Source organism: Vigna unguiculata, chromosome 7, assembly GCF_004118075.2.
Source record: "Vigna unguiculata cultivar IT97K-499-35 chromosome 7, ASM411807v1, whole genome shotgun sequence".
Classification (NCBI taxonomy): Eukaryota; Viridiplantae; Streptophyta; class Magnoliopsida; order Fabales; family Fabaceae; genus Vigna; species Vigna unguiculata.
The window spans coordinates 28,604,896-28,620,135 of NC_040285.1; the positions used below are offsets into that span (position 1 = coordinate 28,604,896).

At 29.7% G+C, this 15,240-nt stretch overlaps 1 protein-coding gene across 1 annotated transcript; it reads left to right on the forward strand.

Moving 5' to 3' along the window:
- Positions 1–7,768: 7,768 nt before the first annotated feature.
- Positions 7,769–12,228, forward strand: LOC114192249 (magnesium transporter MRS2-2-like). The gene is made up of 11 exons (XM_028081907.1): positions 7,769–8,444; positions 8,550–8,579; positions 9,131–9,284; positions 9,419–9,540; positions 9,820–9,894; positions 10,121–10,345; positions 10,436–10,480; positions 11,250–11,294; positions 11,374–11,403; positions 11,484–11,603; positions 11,877–12,228. Exons 1-11 carry the CDS (start codon positions 8,196–8,198, stop codon positions 11,961–11,963), a joined length of 1,182 nt encoding a protein of 393 aa, XP_027937708.1. The 5' UTR covers positions 7,769–8,195; the 3' UTR covers positions 11,964–12,228.
- The last annotated feature ends 3,012 nt before the right edge of the window (positions 12,229–15,240 follow it).

Below are 15,240 nucleotides of genomic sequence, written 5' to 3' on the forward strand. Positions count from 1 at the left end.
AATACATTTCAAAAGATGTTAAACTCCAAATACAAATCAAAATCACAAAATTACAAAGTATCAATGTGTTAGCTAAAAATAAAAACCTAACCTGACCCAACTGCAAAACCCAACTTAATAAAAAAATACCAGTATGAACTTTTATTTACGGATTGGTGAGCCAACCCGGCTCATCACGAGTTCAATCCGGGTGAACCGGGTTCTAAGTGGGTCAGGTCAAAAATCAACCTGTATTAAAATTTGTAAAAAGTTTTCAATCCAATCCAGCTTGAACCCGTGATGGACCGGGTTGATTCGTGAGTTTCAACCCATTTTAACAACTCTAACTTTAATATAAAATATTTAATAATGATCAAAAAGAAAATTTCTTGAATTTCATATGCGTGTTAGAAGTGCTTTTAAGAAATTTTCTAATTAAAAAAAATAAGGAAGCCAAAAAATAAAATAAAAATCTCAAAATTCTTCGTACTTTTTTGTGATTACAAACTCATAGTACAATTAAAGAAATACTTTGTATAAATAACAATTCAAATTTCTTTTAATATATATTTATTAAGTACTCAATAATTATAAATTTTTTGTGGTATTAATAACTAAAAATGAACTTATTTACTTCAAAACACATTCAAAATGAACTTAAAAGTACTTCAAAACATAAGTTATGAACTTAATACATTTTATTTTTGTTAAACGGATTATCTAAGATACTCTTACACTAATCCTTCAGCTTCTCATCCCAGCTCTTGTGCTACTGTCATCCTCACCTCCTAACACTACTCTCGAATATAAAAATATATAATCATCGCATTAGAAAGAAAACAAAAGACACACAAATACAAGGGTAAACTAATGCATAAAAAAAGAGAGCAATAATATAGAAAAAATAGCAATATATCAAACTAATTATGAATAATATTGAAGTATATTTGAATAAAAATAAGCTTTTGAATCATCTTATATTGTTTCTCCATATATTACTACACCCTCACTCAGTGATTATTTTTTTAAGAGACCAACATAAAAACTCACATAATGCATTTAAAAGAATATGCTTAATATTAAAATAGTAATAACTTATAATAAATATTATCAAAACAAATCTTTGCTAGAAATCAATCCTTAACTTAGTCTTTCTTTATTTTCCCATTTATACAACTTCATTACTTAATTCCAATAACTTATTCAATAATGAATTTCATTACATGAATAAAAAAAAATGCAATTAGTTCACATTCATCAATTCAAATATCAGGTATCAGTCCATATGAACAAACATCATTCCAAAGCGAATCAATAACAAAATAAATATAGACTCTGTTTTCATAAGACTAGTGTATTGAATGGACTCATGAGACTTTGCACCTGTCATACTTATCACATCTCATTCTTTTCTACAACTTGTTATCAAATGGAACTCACGTATCCCATCCAGTCATGACAGGGTTAACCTCACTAGCTCCATCAGTATGATCATCTTTCATATCATATTGCCTATCAAGTGAACCCTCCTTCACCTCTCACCACCTAGTTATCTTCCTCTATGTGGTAGAGTCAGGTTAGTCTCATAACAAATCTCCTTCAATACACTTAGACTAACCCTAGATTAGTCCCCAATTGGAAATAACTAATTTAAACTACTATATCACAACCAAAATACCAAAATTTCTCAAACAAAGACAACTCAATCCAATCATCATTACAAATAGAGGTATGAAAGGATCATTATAGGTTACATAAAATCTTAAAATTCTAGAAATTTTTTGAAAAGCCCGCGCTTGTAATTAATTACACTCAACATGTAATCGATTACCAGAGAAGATAACATATGTATCCATGTTCCTAATTAACTCATCAATCAAACAAAATTTAAAAATCACGGATTCTAACCATGTAACCCAAATCAAACAATGCCAAAATAAATTTATAAATTTCTCAATAATAATAGATACCTCAATAAACTTCATATTCCGTAATAATTCATATCTTTATATTCAGATTTTTCTATGTTTCTACTCTCTTTAAGCTTTACCTTTCATATAACAATAGAATCATAAGTGTAATTACCTCACTGCATAAGAGGCACTCCAATAACCAAACCTAAAAGAATCACTTAGTCATGCAATTACAAAAATCACATTCAATTAATAAAGTTTCTACTCATCTAACTCTTCCATGAGTACTTTCATACCAATTTCACAATGGGTAGTTTCACCCCACTTAGAAACTTCATAGTACAAACCCAAAAATTCCTTCCTCTCGCAAATTCTTAACTTGCAAATCACCACTACAGATATTATGCATTAAACTTATACTTCTCTTTAAGAAATTCTCATTTCTTTGCAACAACTTTCAATCAAAACAATCATTCCATCAATTAATTTCTTTCCAAATATAAAACAATAGATTATAAAAGAATGAAACTAGCTTCCCTTACCTGTTAAAGTTGACCTAAGTCTGGCCTCTTCACCTAAATAGCGTCACACGTGAAAATCATTAACTACAAAATCAAAGGCCTGATCAAGGATCAAGGCAAATTTATAAAGATCATAAACATAAAGGATTTATTAAAAACGAAAGAGGTGACGACGTGAAATTGAATATGGACTTGCATGCAAGGGAAAAACGGATTGCTCTTAAAGAATGGGTAGAATTTTCCAACTCACCATGAAAAGAAATCGACAGAGGAAGATTGACTAAAGGTTTTAATAGGGCCGCATAGATTACTCCAATAATGTTGATTCCTCAAAAATTATGGAAGTTGATTCAAAATTTTGGGAGAGAAAGGGGAATTTTTGGGGAAATCTAAGTTTATAGAGAAGAAAAGAGTTTTCTAAAAAAAAATAATAATTCTCACTTTGACATATAAAATGAAGTTATATATCTATGTAAATGGAAAATGTCATTTTATTTTGTTTATCTTTAATGTTATATTCTTAATATATATTTGAAAATTTTTTATCTAATTTTGTTTAAAATGAGTTAAAAATGAAAAATAGCTTTTTTTATAAATTAAAATTAATTTATATATAAGTTAATTTGTCAATTTTTTCTATCTGAAATTTATTTTAATTAATTAATTAACTAATTTTAAGTAAGTTAATTTTGTTATCATTCTAAAAAATTTGCATGCCTTTGTATGTTGTATTTTCTCTTTTCCTCCAACTTCATTGAAACACTTTTCCATTCAATTTGGAGTAAGTGTAATTTTAGTCTCTCTCAAATCTGTGATCTTTTAGTTTATTTTATGAATGTTTGACCGTTGTGTTGGTTTTGTTAGCAAACAAAAATATTCTCTGAACTACTTTGTTCATTGCTTGAAGTTTTAATTTATATGACAATGTTTCACTAAGTATATAGGATTATATATGGTGCTACTTCAGCCTTCTATTCATCATTTGATAAGGAATCATGATTCATGAAGCATAAAAAAAGTGTGAAAATGATTATTGTTGATTACAGGATGGTTTTGCAGTATTAAGATATTTCAAGGATACCCTTTTTTTTTTTTTAATTACCGCAAAGAGAGTATGGATCTTTTGTTAAGCATGAGTATGGTCTAAAATCAAAGTTGAATTTCAATTCTATCTAATTATCAATTATTATGATTAAATTAATGGGATTCGCATATATTTAATTCGAAAAAGGAAACAAAATTTAGAAAAACATATGCAGGATTTGCGCTCTCTCTCGCTCTCAATTAGCCTCACTTAAACATGACTGTCAATTGAAAAAGTAGGAAGAAAATTGAATGGTCGGGACCTACTTTGTCATCTGTTTTTATGTATTGCTTTTAACTTTTATTATATGAAAATAATACAAGTTAAAAAAAAGTATAAATTTATAGACTTAAATACCGATTTGCTTTTCTAATGTTCAATTTATTTTTAATATTTTTTTTATTCAATTTGGTTCTAAGATTTGTCAATTTATTGTTACATTTTCGTCATTTTTTTAACACCGTTAAAATAGTTAATGGATGATAAATATTGACTGTCACGTGCGTGGTTTTTTTTTTTTTTAATTTTATTTTACTTTAAAAAAATGTTTACGTGTCAAACTAATATCATGTCACGTATTAAGGTCAATTTTTTATATTCAATTTGGTCATGATATTTGTTATTTTTGTTCAATTTAGTCATTTTTTTTAAATTGAGCAATTATGTCTCTATCCAGATTGATACTAAATTTAATATTTTTGTATAATTACTGATTTAGTTCTCTATTTTTTTTTTGTTCATTTTGGTCCCCTCATTATTTGCTGGTTCAATTTAGTCCCCAATTATTTAAAAAGGTCAATTTGATAATCTTCGTTAAGTTGAAGTTAATACCGTGTTCATACATGTCACGTGTCAATTTGTGAAATTTTTAATTGTTTTTTAATCTTTTTAAAATATATAAACCGTCACGTGTCGAATCACAATTGTGCCACGTGACAGTAATAGTAATTACTTTCAATTTAGTCATCTATTTAAATTTTTTGATCAATTTAGTCCCCATATTTTTTAAACAATCCAATTTTGTGTTCTCCAATTTAAAACTATATTAGTAAATAAACTTAATTACAACTTATATATACATGCTAAAATATTTTTTTTTTGAATTTATACATTAAATCACTACACCTAAATATTCAAATTATTTTATTGATGTATAAATTTTACAAAATTATTTTAACATATATAGATAAGTTGTGATTAAGCTTAATTACTAAATTGTTCTTAAATAAGAAATGACCAAATTTGAGCGTTTTAAAGAACAAAGAGACTAAATTGAATCAAAAATTCAAATAATATTAAATTGAAACCAACTATTACCATTATCATGTGGCACGACTGTAATCTGTCTGTCACATGACTAGGGATGACAAAAATACCCGTGCCCGCGGATATTCGCGGATAAAATCCGCGATGGATAGTTACTACCCGTAGGTATTTATTACCCACGGGTAGCGGGTATTTTAATACCCGCTTATAAACGGGTTGGGTACGGGTATCATACTATCCGTACCCGCGGATACCCGTTATCCGCAAAAAATTAAAATTAAAATTTAATTTATATTTTATTAAGTTAAATTTAATTAAAATTAGAAGTAACAATATATTTTATTATGTAAAATTTAATTATAATTATAATTATAATTTAATTTAATTTATATTTTATTTTTATAATTTTATATTAAAAATTTTATAAAATACATATTTTTTTTAAATGTTTACAGGTATCGGGTATCCACGGGTACCCGCGGATTTTAAAAATATCCGCGAGTATTTTTTAAGCGGATACCCGACGGGTAAACGGACGAGTAACAGGCGGATTTTTTTTTGCGGGTCGGGTTGCGGGTAGGCACTATCCGTGTCCGACCCGACCCGTTGCCATCCCTACACGTGACAGTGACACGATTATAACCTGCCACGTGACATGACTATAATTTGACATGTGACCGTTTATATATTTTTAGAAAAAATAAATAAAAAAATTTGAAATTTTCATGACTTGACACGTGTCACGTATGGACACTGTGTTAACTTCAACCTAGCGGAGAGAATCAAATTAAAATAATTAGAAGACTAAATTGAACCAATAAATAATAAGGGGCCAAAATAAATTAAACTAAAAAATTAGAGAACTAAATCAATAATTATACCTTAATTTTTATATAAATGTTATACTAATATTCTTATTAAAATTCACAATTTTTTATTAAACATTTTGAATTTAAAGTTAGAATTAGTTTAAAATTAAAATGAAATTTTTGTAAGTAGGAAGTACATTGATTTAAAATTTTAAGCCGTTTAAAACTATAAATAATATAATGATTAGTATAATGTTTATGTGATTTTTGTACTTATACTGGAATTATTTTTTTAATAGTTAGTCCGGATAAATAAATTTTGTTATGGTTAATAAATCAAGAATATCTCATCTTAAATAAAACTTACTCATTTAAATGTTCAAAAAAGAACTTCCAATTAAAATTAATTTAAACTGAAAGAATATAATGATAACTTTTTTACACAAAATTGATAATTTAGTTTTAAAATTATATTATAAAACAAAATAAATAATAATTATATACGGTAAGTTAATACATATATTATTATTATTTATAATAATATAATATATTTACATACATCTATATTTAGAAATAGAATAAATTAAAAAATTAAGTTAGACACATCTCGCACAATAAAACAACATAAAAATAATAAGTGGAAAGAAATATGGGATTAGGGACATCCCACACAGCATAGTAGTATATAAAAAAGAAATACACAATTTATTATTTTTTTTTCTCCTTTTTTTCTTCTTCAAGAATTTTGACAGCTTCCTGAGAGTAACTTCAAAAGTGACTCACTATTCATTTTGGTTTGTGATGTTCACAAGTGCAGAATACTAGTATTTATAGGAGTGGATGTTGTAGTATGTGATAAGCTGTAACTAATTCTCTTGTTTATTTTCACTGCTGCAGATCAGTTTCTTAGTCAAGTCATTCTCTTATACTTCAGCTTTTATCTTATAAGATAAGATTAACTTCCACAGTTATATTCTATAACCCCTTTACATATCTGCACGTCAAAAGAAATTTCCCCCTCCCTTTTTAACTTTCTCTTTCCTATCCCACAGGTATTACATGTTCAAATCTATAAATGAGAGCGTTTTTACAAAAATATGTATTCTAACTAAGAAAAAAAAGGATTTTATATTAATAATGAAAGAAACAAAAGTTTCAATTATTTTGTGAATAAAACAAGACAACGCGATTCCTTCTATAAGATTACTTACTTTTAACATCAATAAAATACTCGCTTTGAATCATATATTCAACTAGCTTCATGGGGATGTAGTAACAGGGTAAAATAAACTAAAGCATCTAAGAAAGAATTACCTTTTACATTAGAAATAATTATAAACAGTCAACTAGACAAAAAAATAAAGATAAATGAAAAAAACAATCAACTTTAATTTAATATCAAGGAAGAAAAAAAAACAATTTATTAAATAAAAGTGTATTAACAAGCTGAACATATTTGAAAAATAAAAATAGTAATAAATTGTATATAATATTTACAATATTTAATTATTTGGTTCTAATAAATTTTAAAAAATATATTAGTTTTTATTATTTTTTTTCACAAATAGCATGATTATATCATTCATACTTTTGATGTTAAAATGAGTTGATGGATCACTTTTTGATGTGTAATATCTGCTAGGAGGTGAACAAATATAGATACTTTTTATACAAATATAAAATACAAATGAGCAAGATAAAACTTAGATAGATGATCTTTCAATTAGACTTGAGAGTATTTCTCTTTAATGATATACTTATAAATAATTTTATAAAATGTCATCTAATTGAAACTTATTCAAATGTGTTTCTAATGAAATGATTTAGTACGCATAATTCAAAGTTTTTTAATACAGTAAAAGTGGGAAAAAAGATAACGATTCTGAGAGTGAAGTTACAGTTAACTATTTTGTTGACTAATTTGTTGTTGATAATTAATAATACAATAGAAACCAATTTGCCAAACAAAAACAGAACACACTGAAGCCAGAATAAGGATCCGCCGTACAGTGTGTCAGGTGGGTCAGCCAAGCACCACCGAACCACACACTAACCCTAACCCTTATTTCCCACATTACCCTTGTTCTATTTCAACGGCGACATCTCATTGGGTGACTCGGTGGACCTCACCATAACTAGCCTGAGCTGAATCTCATTCTATATAAACTAAGTTCATATTTTAAAGCACTTCAATTCAATTTCATGTTTATTTGAGTTATTTCTTCACCCTCAGCATCTCATGCCTAGCAGCGCCTCCCTCTATGAACCTCACAGCATTAAAGAGAGACACAAATTAAGCTACAACCTTAGTTTGTCGGTTTTCCCTTCTCCAGGAAAAGGAAAAAATAAGAAGCGAAAAGTTTCTTTCTGTTTTCTGTGATATCCTATCTTTGTTCCTTGTGGGAATCTAATTCCTCAAAGTGGTGTTAGAAACAAATATATTTTGAGGAGGACCTCGGGTACTCAATTGGCCTGTTGATGAAATGTGCAAGAGGGGTGTGAGGAAAATAGCTAGCTGTGTGATGAATTGAATCGAGATTGAGTTTGGAGTTGAATTGAATTTTGAATTGAGTTTGGTATTGGAGCATGTGATTTGGAATTTGGAGTGGGAAAGAGCAAAGGGATGGCTGGGGATGGGAGTGTCGTCCCTGCAGACCCAGGGGCAATGACAGTTGTAAAGAAGAAGACACAGTCTTCGAGGAGTTGGATTCTGATTGATGCTACTGGACATGGTTCATTGCTCGACGTTGACAAATATGCAATCATGAATCGGGTTCAGATTCATGCGCGTGATCTCAGAATCCTTGATCCTTTGCTCTCTTATCCCTCCACCATTCTCGGTCGTGAGAAGGCTATTGTTCTTAACTTGGAGGTCCACCACATATTTGGTTTTGTTTTTTTGTTTTTCTTGTATTACAATTTCCTCTCTGTTTATTCATTTTTTTTTTTGTTTTTTTGTTCTGATCTTGCCTTCCAGCATATCAAAGCAATTATCACCGCTGAAGAGGTTAGTGAGCTTTTAATTCTCATGTGTCTGCTTTCATCTCTCGAGGGTCTAGATTAGAGAATAAATAAGAACATTATGCAGATTAATTTAGGGAACCAGTTTTGACTTTTTATTCTAGGGTACTGATAATTGAAAACCTTAACTAATTGAGACATGAGGATTTGGGGATGGTAGATGGGCTTCTCTTAGCATTTTATCCTACTCTTGCATTTAATGACCAGACTAATCTAGAATGGATCAAATTTTGGCGACCAACTTTTGTTTTTGTTGTCAAGTTCATTGAATAAAATGGATAGGAATGGGAAGAGATGTCTTCTTTTGCCTTGCTTAACTAGTTACAGGATATTGACCCTCTTGTACAAGAATATACCATATATCACTTTTGTACAAGAATATACCTACAAGAATATCTCTCAGTAAAGAAAATTTTATATTTATGAATTCGTGTATCAAACATTTGGTCCTTTGTCCAATACATAACTGTTTCTTGCAATTGAGATGACATTGGTTCCACATCCTGAATTCCCAATTGTATCTAAATTATGGTATAGGTATTGCTGAGAGATCCAACAGATGAAAATGTGATCCCGGTTGTCGAGGAACTGCAGAGGCGGTTGCCTCGATTAAGTGCCGGTCTTCAACAGCAAGGAGATGGTAAAGAGTATCTTGGAGGCCAAAATGACGCTGAAGCAGCGGAAGAAGATGGTATGTTATATCAATGATGAACCATAAGTAATGAATAAACTTAATGATTGCATCTCTTATTCTTATAAATATCTTTATTTATTTGCATCATCTATTGTCCTCGATATCTGAGTGATCTAAATTATGCAACGTAGAGTCACCCTTTGAATTTCGGGCACTGGAGGTTGCTTTAGAAGCCATTTGTAGTTTTCTTGCTGCACGTACAACAGAATTGGAGATGGCAGCTTATCCTGCATTAGATGAACTTACCTCCAAGGTACATATATTATTGAATTCTTTATCTTCATGTTATGGTTTTGATCTGGGATCCTTGGTCCATACCCTTTCTATACGTATAAAATTTTCTTCCTCTCAATATATCATAATTTCCTTTTGTTATATTTGTCATCTCCAAGGTGTTCATTCTAATTATGCCTGCTTTATTAAAGAAGTATTTTGTTGTCTGGCTTGAAGCGTGGATGGCTATAGTTCCCTTTCTTTCCTTTATTTCATAACTTTTTTTATTTAATGAACTTTAGATTAATGTAATCTGTAGATTAGCAGTCGTAATTTGGACAGAGTTCGTAAACTGAAGAGTGCAATGACAAGGCTGACTGCTAGAGTTCAAAAGGTAAGCCAAGTTTTCATATGAAAAAGGCCTGTTTTCTTTTATGAAAATATATTCTGTAGCCTCTTCCCCTCATTGCTGCTGATATTTTGCATTCTTTTAAGTAAATATTGTATTTTTCTTAAATATAATTAGTTTAATGTGACTGTAAACTGGCTTTATCAGTTTTAAGTAGAAAACAGCACATCCCTTTTCTTCTTCCATCCCCAGTTTTTGTTATTTGGTACAGGTCAGAGACGAGCTTGAACAATTGCTGGATGATGATGATGATATGGCTGACCTATACCTGTCAAGAAAAGGTGGTTCATCATCACCAGTCAGTGGTTCAGGTGCTGCAAATTGGTTTGCTGCCTCCCCCACCATAGGATCAAAGATATCTAGAGCCAGTAGAGCAAGTCTAGCAACAGTTCGTTTAGATGAAAATGATGTGGAAGAGCTGGAAATGTTACTAGAGGTTATGTTACTTGTTTCAAAAATAGTTGGAAGAAGTTCCATTATGTTAATGAGGAAAAATTGCTATTGATGGTGTTTATTCAATTTTCAGGCTTATTTTAGTGAAATTGATCACACATTGAACAAGTTAACCACGGTAAGTGTCACCATTGTGTATGTGTAAACATGTGCAATAGGAGCAGTAAATCTTAATTTTTTTATATGACAGCGGATATAAAGTAATTTTGGAAGATTGTTTCTTTGTACATACGGAGAAAAGTTTGTTTCTCATTGATCTATTTAGTATTCCGATCATTAGATCGTGAACCCAAGGCCTGACCTATTGGGTAGAGATTTTTGGTTCTGACTACTAAGCATGTTAGAGTTTGACCAAATTGATACTCTTACACTAGGAAATTAAGGTTTAACAAAGGGGTTTTACATTTTTCTCTCTCTTCCTTTTTCTATCTGCTTCCCTGTTTTAAAGTAGAATTTTGTTGTTTATATTCAAAAATCTTGTTTCGGAAGAACTTTGTACAATTTTTTTAAAAACTCTTCACGGTAGCTTTGTGAGATGATATACTATTTGTTCGATCTTCTTGCTGAGAATGAGTGATTGATTTATGATGTTTTTTCTTTTGGACCAAATAGATCATACTTGGATCTTTGCTGTGCCACATTTGCCTCTGTCATTAAATATTATGATGCCTGTGATTCTATCTCTAATTTATGTTGTCTAGTTTGCTGAAAATTTATTTGTTGTGCAACGTGTTAAGAGATTGAAAACAAGTTTACTGTTTTTATTTTTGTTTGGTTTCTGTAAAGTCTGTGCTATTTACTTGTATAGGTTTACTTCAACTCTGAATCTGCTGTTCAATATAGCTTTACTTTAACCTAATTATTTACCTTTTTCTTTTCATTTAAAGCTGCGAGAGTACATTGACGATACTGAAGATTATATTAATATTCAAGTAAGTAGCTAGCAAGTTATTGAAAATATGGTATCTGTTTAATGACATGAAGTTTATGTTAAGTTTTTCCATTTTGCAGCTTGACAATCATCGTAATCAGCTTATTCAGGTGCCTTTCATTTATCAGTATTCTCTTATGTCGTTTTTCTTTTTCATGAGTTTGCTAACTGGTCTTCAATTCTTGTGCAGCTAGAGCTCTTTCTTAGCTCTGGAACTGTGTGTCTATCTTTCTACGCTTTGGTAACTGCTATATTTGGGATGAATATCCCATATACTTGGAACCAAAACCATGGTTACATGTTCAAATGGGTATGCAAATTATTACTGTTTATGAGTGTATGTATATAATATATATGGCATTTGCTAATGTATGCAACTATTTGTTTTTTAGAAGCAAGTTTTAATCAAGATGAAATCAAATGTTTAACTTGCTAATACATTTTTTCTTAAAATACAAGCAGGTATACTTTGATAAATACTTGTGTGGAGTTTATTATAGGATATCAACTTATTTTTAAAAAGTGTATAGATATATATGCAAAATTTTGGACTTTGATGATAATGTGGTATTTCTTCTTGCAGGTAGTTATCACCGCAGGATTATTTTCTGCTTTGACGCTTGTCACGATTACTGCTTATGCTCGCAAAAAGGGATTAATTGGATCTTGAAAATAATTGATAGAAAAGGAGTGCCGAATGAACTTTGACTTATGCATATAATAGTCTAATGAATTATGTTGTACAACATTTTATTAGATATAGTTCAACTTGTGGTTCAGTATCAACAACCCGTTAAAGGATCTGGTCCTAAGTTGATGTGAAAATTGAGGGGTTTTGGATCAACTACAGTCCCTAGTTCTCTGGATTCCGTCATTGTTATAATAGACTGTAAATACATTCTGCAGATTCAAAGTTGATTCTTCCTTTTCAATAATTTTTAGGTGTTCATAATTAAGTTGAATATATACATTATCTTATGTGGGTCTGTCTACTACTATAGTGTGAACAAGATATGTCATCAAATGTTTTGTGAATTCCAATGTCTAGGTTCAACACAGAAAGCAGGTCAAAAGAATAAATTGTAATGCTAATACTTTCTCGTGCTTTTTCTATAATGTCAATTAATTAGAAAATATCTTAAACGTAGTTATTAAGATAATTATTATACAAAGTAGCATAATTTTATTCATAGCTTTACATATAATGGTTTATGATTATATAAGTATGTAATTTAATTTTTTTAAATGACTGTTATCTCATAAACTTAACATGATTGCTGGTATTAGCATAATTTAGTTATTTTATTTCATAAATGTAAATGATAATATACCTAGACCTACTTGAAAAAAAAAAAAAAAGTAGACGTGAAAGACAATCTATTTTAAAAAACCTATTTAATTCGTTAATGTTTAAGGAATACATCTTTTGGAATTAAATGATTCATTCTACCAAACTTAAAATTATTAGTTTTTCATAATTTTGTAGCCTTCACCAAACGAGTTTATTTAATGTAAGTTTTTATTAAGTTGTTTAACTCATACAAAAATATTTATATTTTACTTAGTACTCTGAACTTCAGATTACTTAAAACGCGTAACACTTTTTTATGGTATATACAATCTTATTGTAAAAAACAATATATATATATATAGAGTGTATATTATTGAATATATATAAAATGTTAAAGATGTGTTATATATATATATATATATATATATATATATATATATATATATATATATATATAAAACTAATTTTAGAAGTCACAAAATAAATGAGTCTAAAACATGGATCTATGCTAACATATATATATATATATATACAATAATATATATATATTATTGTATATATATATATATATATATATATATATATATATATATATATATATATATATATATATATATACACAAAACTAACTTTAGAAGTCACAAAATAAATGAGTCTAAAACATGGATCTATGCTAACATTTCTTCAAACTCGTAATGCTACGGCTAAAGACATTGAAAGTTTGTCAAATAAAAAAATGAAAACGTAAAACGAAGTGTGGCTTGGTAAATATATTTGCAATCTGTAGAGCTAAAGGAACAAACGGTAAATATATAGTGTCAAGTTGAAGATAATGACAAATAAAATGATAATATATTTTAATATGCTTGGTTCGCTCACTAAAAATAGAGTTGAAAGCAATATGAATAACAACAAAATATTTCAAATGACATATGATATTTCAGATAGACACTCATATCTATAAGTAACCAACGCAGCAAAATAATTTCACAGGTAATCAAAGTCATGATGCAATACTCAACTTTTGTAGAAGATCAAGGTATAACATTTTGTTTCTTACTCTTCCATGATATAAGTGAATCACCAAGAAAGATGCACCACCCACATCCAGTAGTAGGTTTTTTATCATTAGGATCATCATTCCAATCTACATCACAATAGGTACGCAAGTCTAAAGACGATGTAGAAGAAAACAAGAGACTGAAATTGAGTGTACCGAAGATACCTGAGAATATAAAGAACAGCCCAATGAACTATTGTGGGAATTGAAACAAATTGACTAAAAACATGAACAACATGTGCAATGTTTGGATGAGTCACGGTAAGATAAACCAGACTCCCAATAGTAGTTCGATATAAAGTAGAATTAGTCAAAAGAACACCATACGATGAGGAATATTGTACACTTGCTTCAAGAGGAGTATCAACAATCTTGTTGTCAGTAAGCCAAGCACACTCAAATAGGTCAACAACATACTTGGACTGAGACAGAAAATAACCTTTGGAAGAAGAAGCAAATTAATACCCAAAAAGTAACGCAATACACTCAAGTCTTTAAAAACAATGGGATAATGCAATTTTTAAAGATGTAATTCCACCAAAACCATCACCAGTAATAATCATATCATCAACATATAAGGATAACAAAATACGTCCTGCATTGGTTTTTCTGACAAATAATGTAGAATCACGATGACTAGCAACAAAACCAAGACAGATAATTACTGTAGAAAACTTCTGAAACCAACCACGAGGTGTTTGTTTAAGACCATATAGGGCTTTTTAAAGTTTGCGAACTTCACCAGATTTGTGAGAGACACCTAGTAGTAGAATCATGTAGACTTCCTCATGTAGATCTCCATTCAAAAAGACATTCTTCACATCCATTTGAAAAATGTTCCATTGAAAAATAGAAGCGACAACTATAAAGGTACGAACAGTAGTCATCTTTGTCACAAGAGCAAATATTTCGTCATAATTCATGTTATACTCTTGGGTATATCCTTTAGCAACAAGTCTAGTTTTATACCTTTCAACTAAGCCATCTGATTTTGTATAGCCAACAAGATCCAATAGGATGTTTTCCTGGTGGTAATGGAACTAGATCCCATGTATGAATATGATGTAGGACAGTAAGTTCCTTAACCATTGCTTTCTGCCAAAGTGGATCACAAAAACCTCTCTATAGGATGAAGGTTCATGAAGACAATGAATAGAGGCAACAAAAGCAACAAATGAACCAGAATAAGAGGAATAAACAAAAATTGATAATTGAGTAGACTTACGATTACGACTAGGTCAAACATGTGACAGAGGAACCACAACCTCAAGAGATGATTGAGCAGACATAGTAAGGAAATCAAAAGGTACAACCTCTGGTACGATGTCTATAATTGGTGCTAAGATAGGTTCTGGAGTTGGTATGGAAGTAGGTGTAGTGTCATCAATATCAAAAGGATCAATTTTAATGACTCAGGTGTAGTCAAATAATGTGAGCTAGGTGGAACAGAAAAGAATAAAATATGTTCTAAAAACACAACATGACTTGAGACATACAATTTTTTAGTAATTGGATCAAAACAACAATATCTCTTTTGACTAAGATCGTATCCCAAAAAGTCACACAAAGTAAACTTAGTTAATAATTTAATACGTT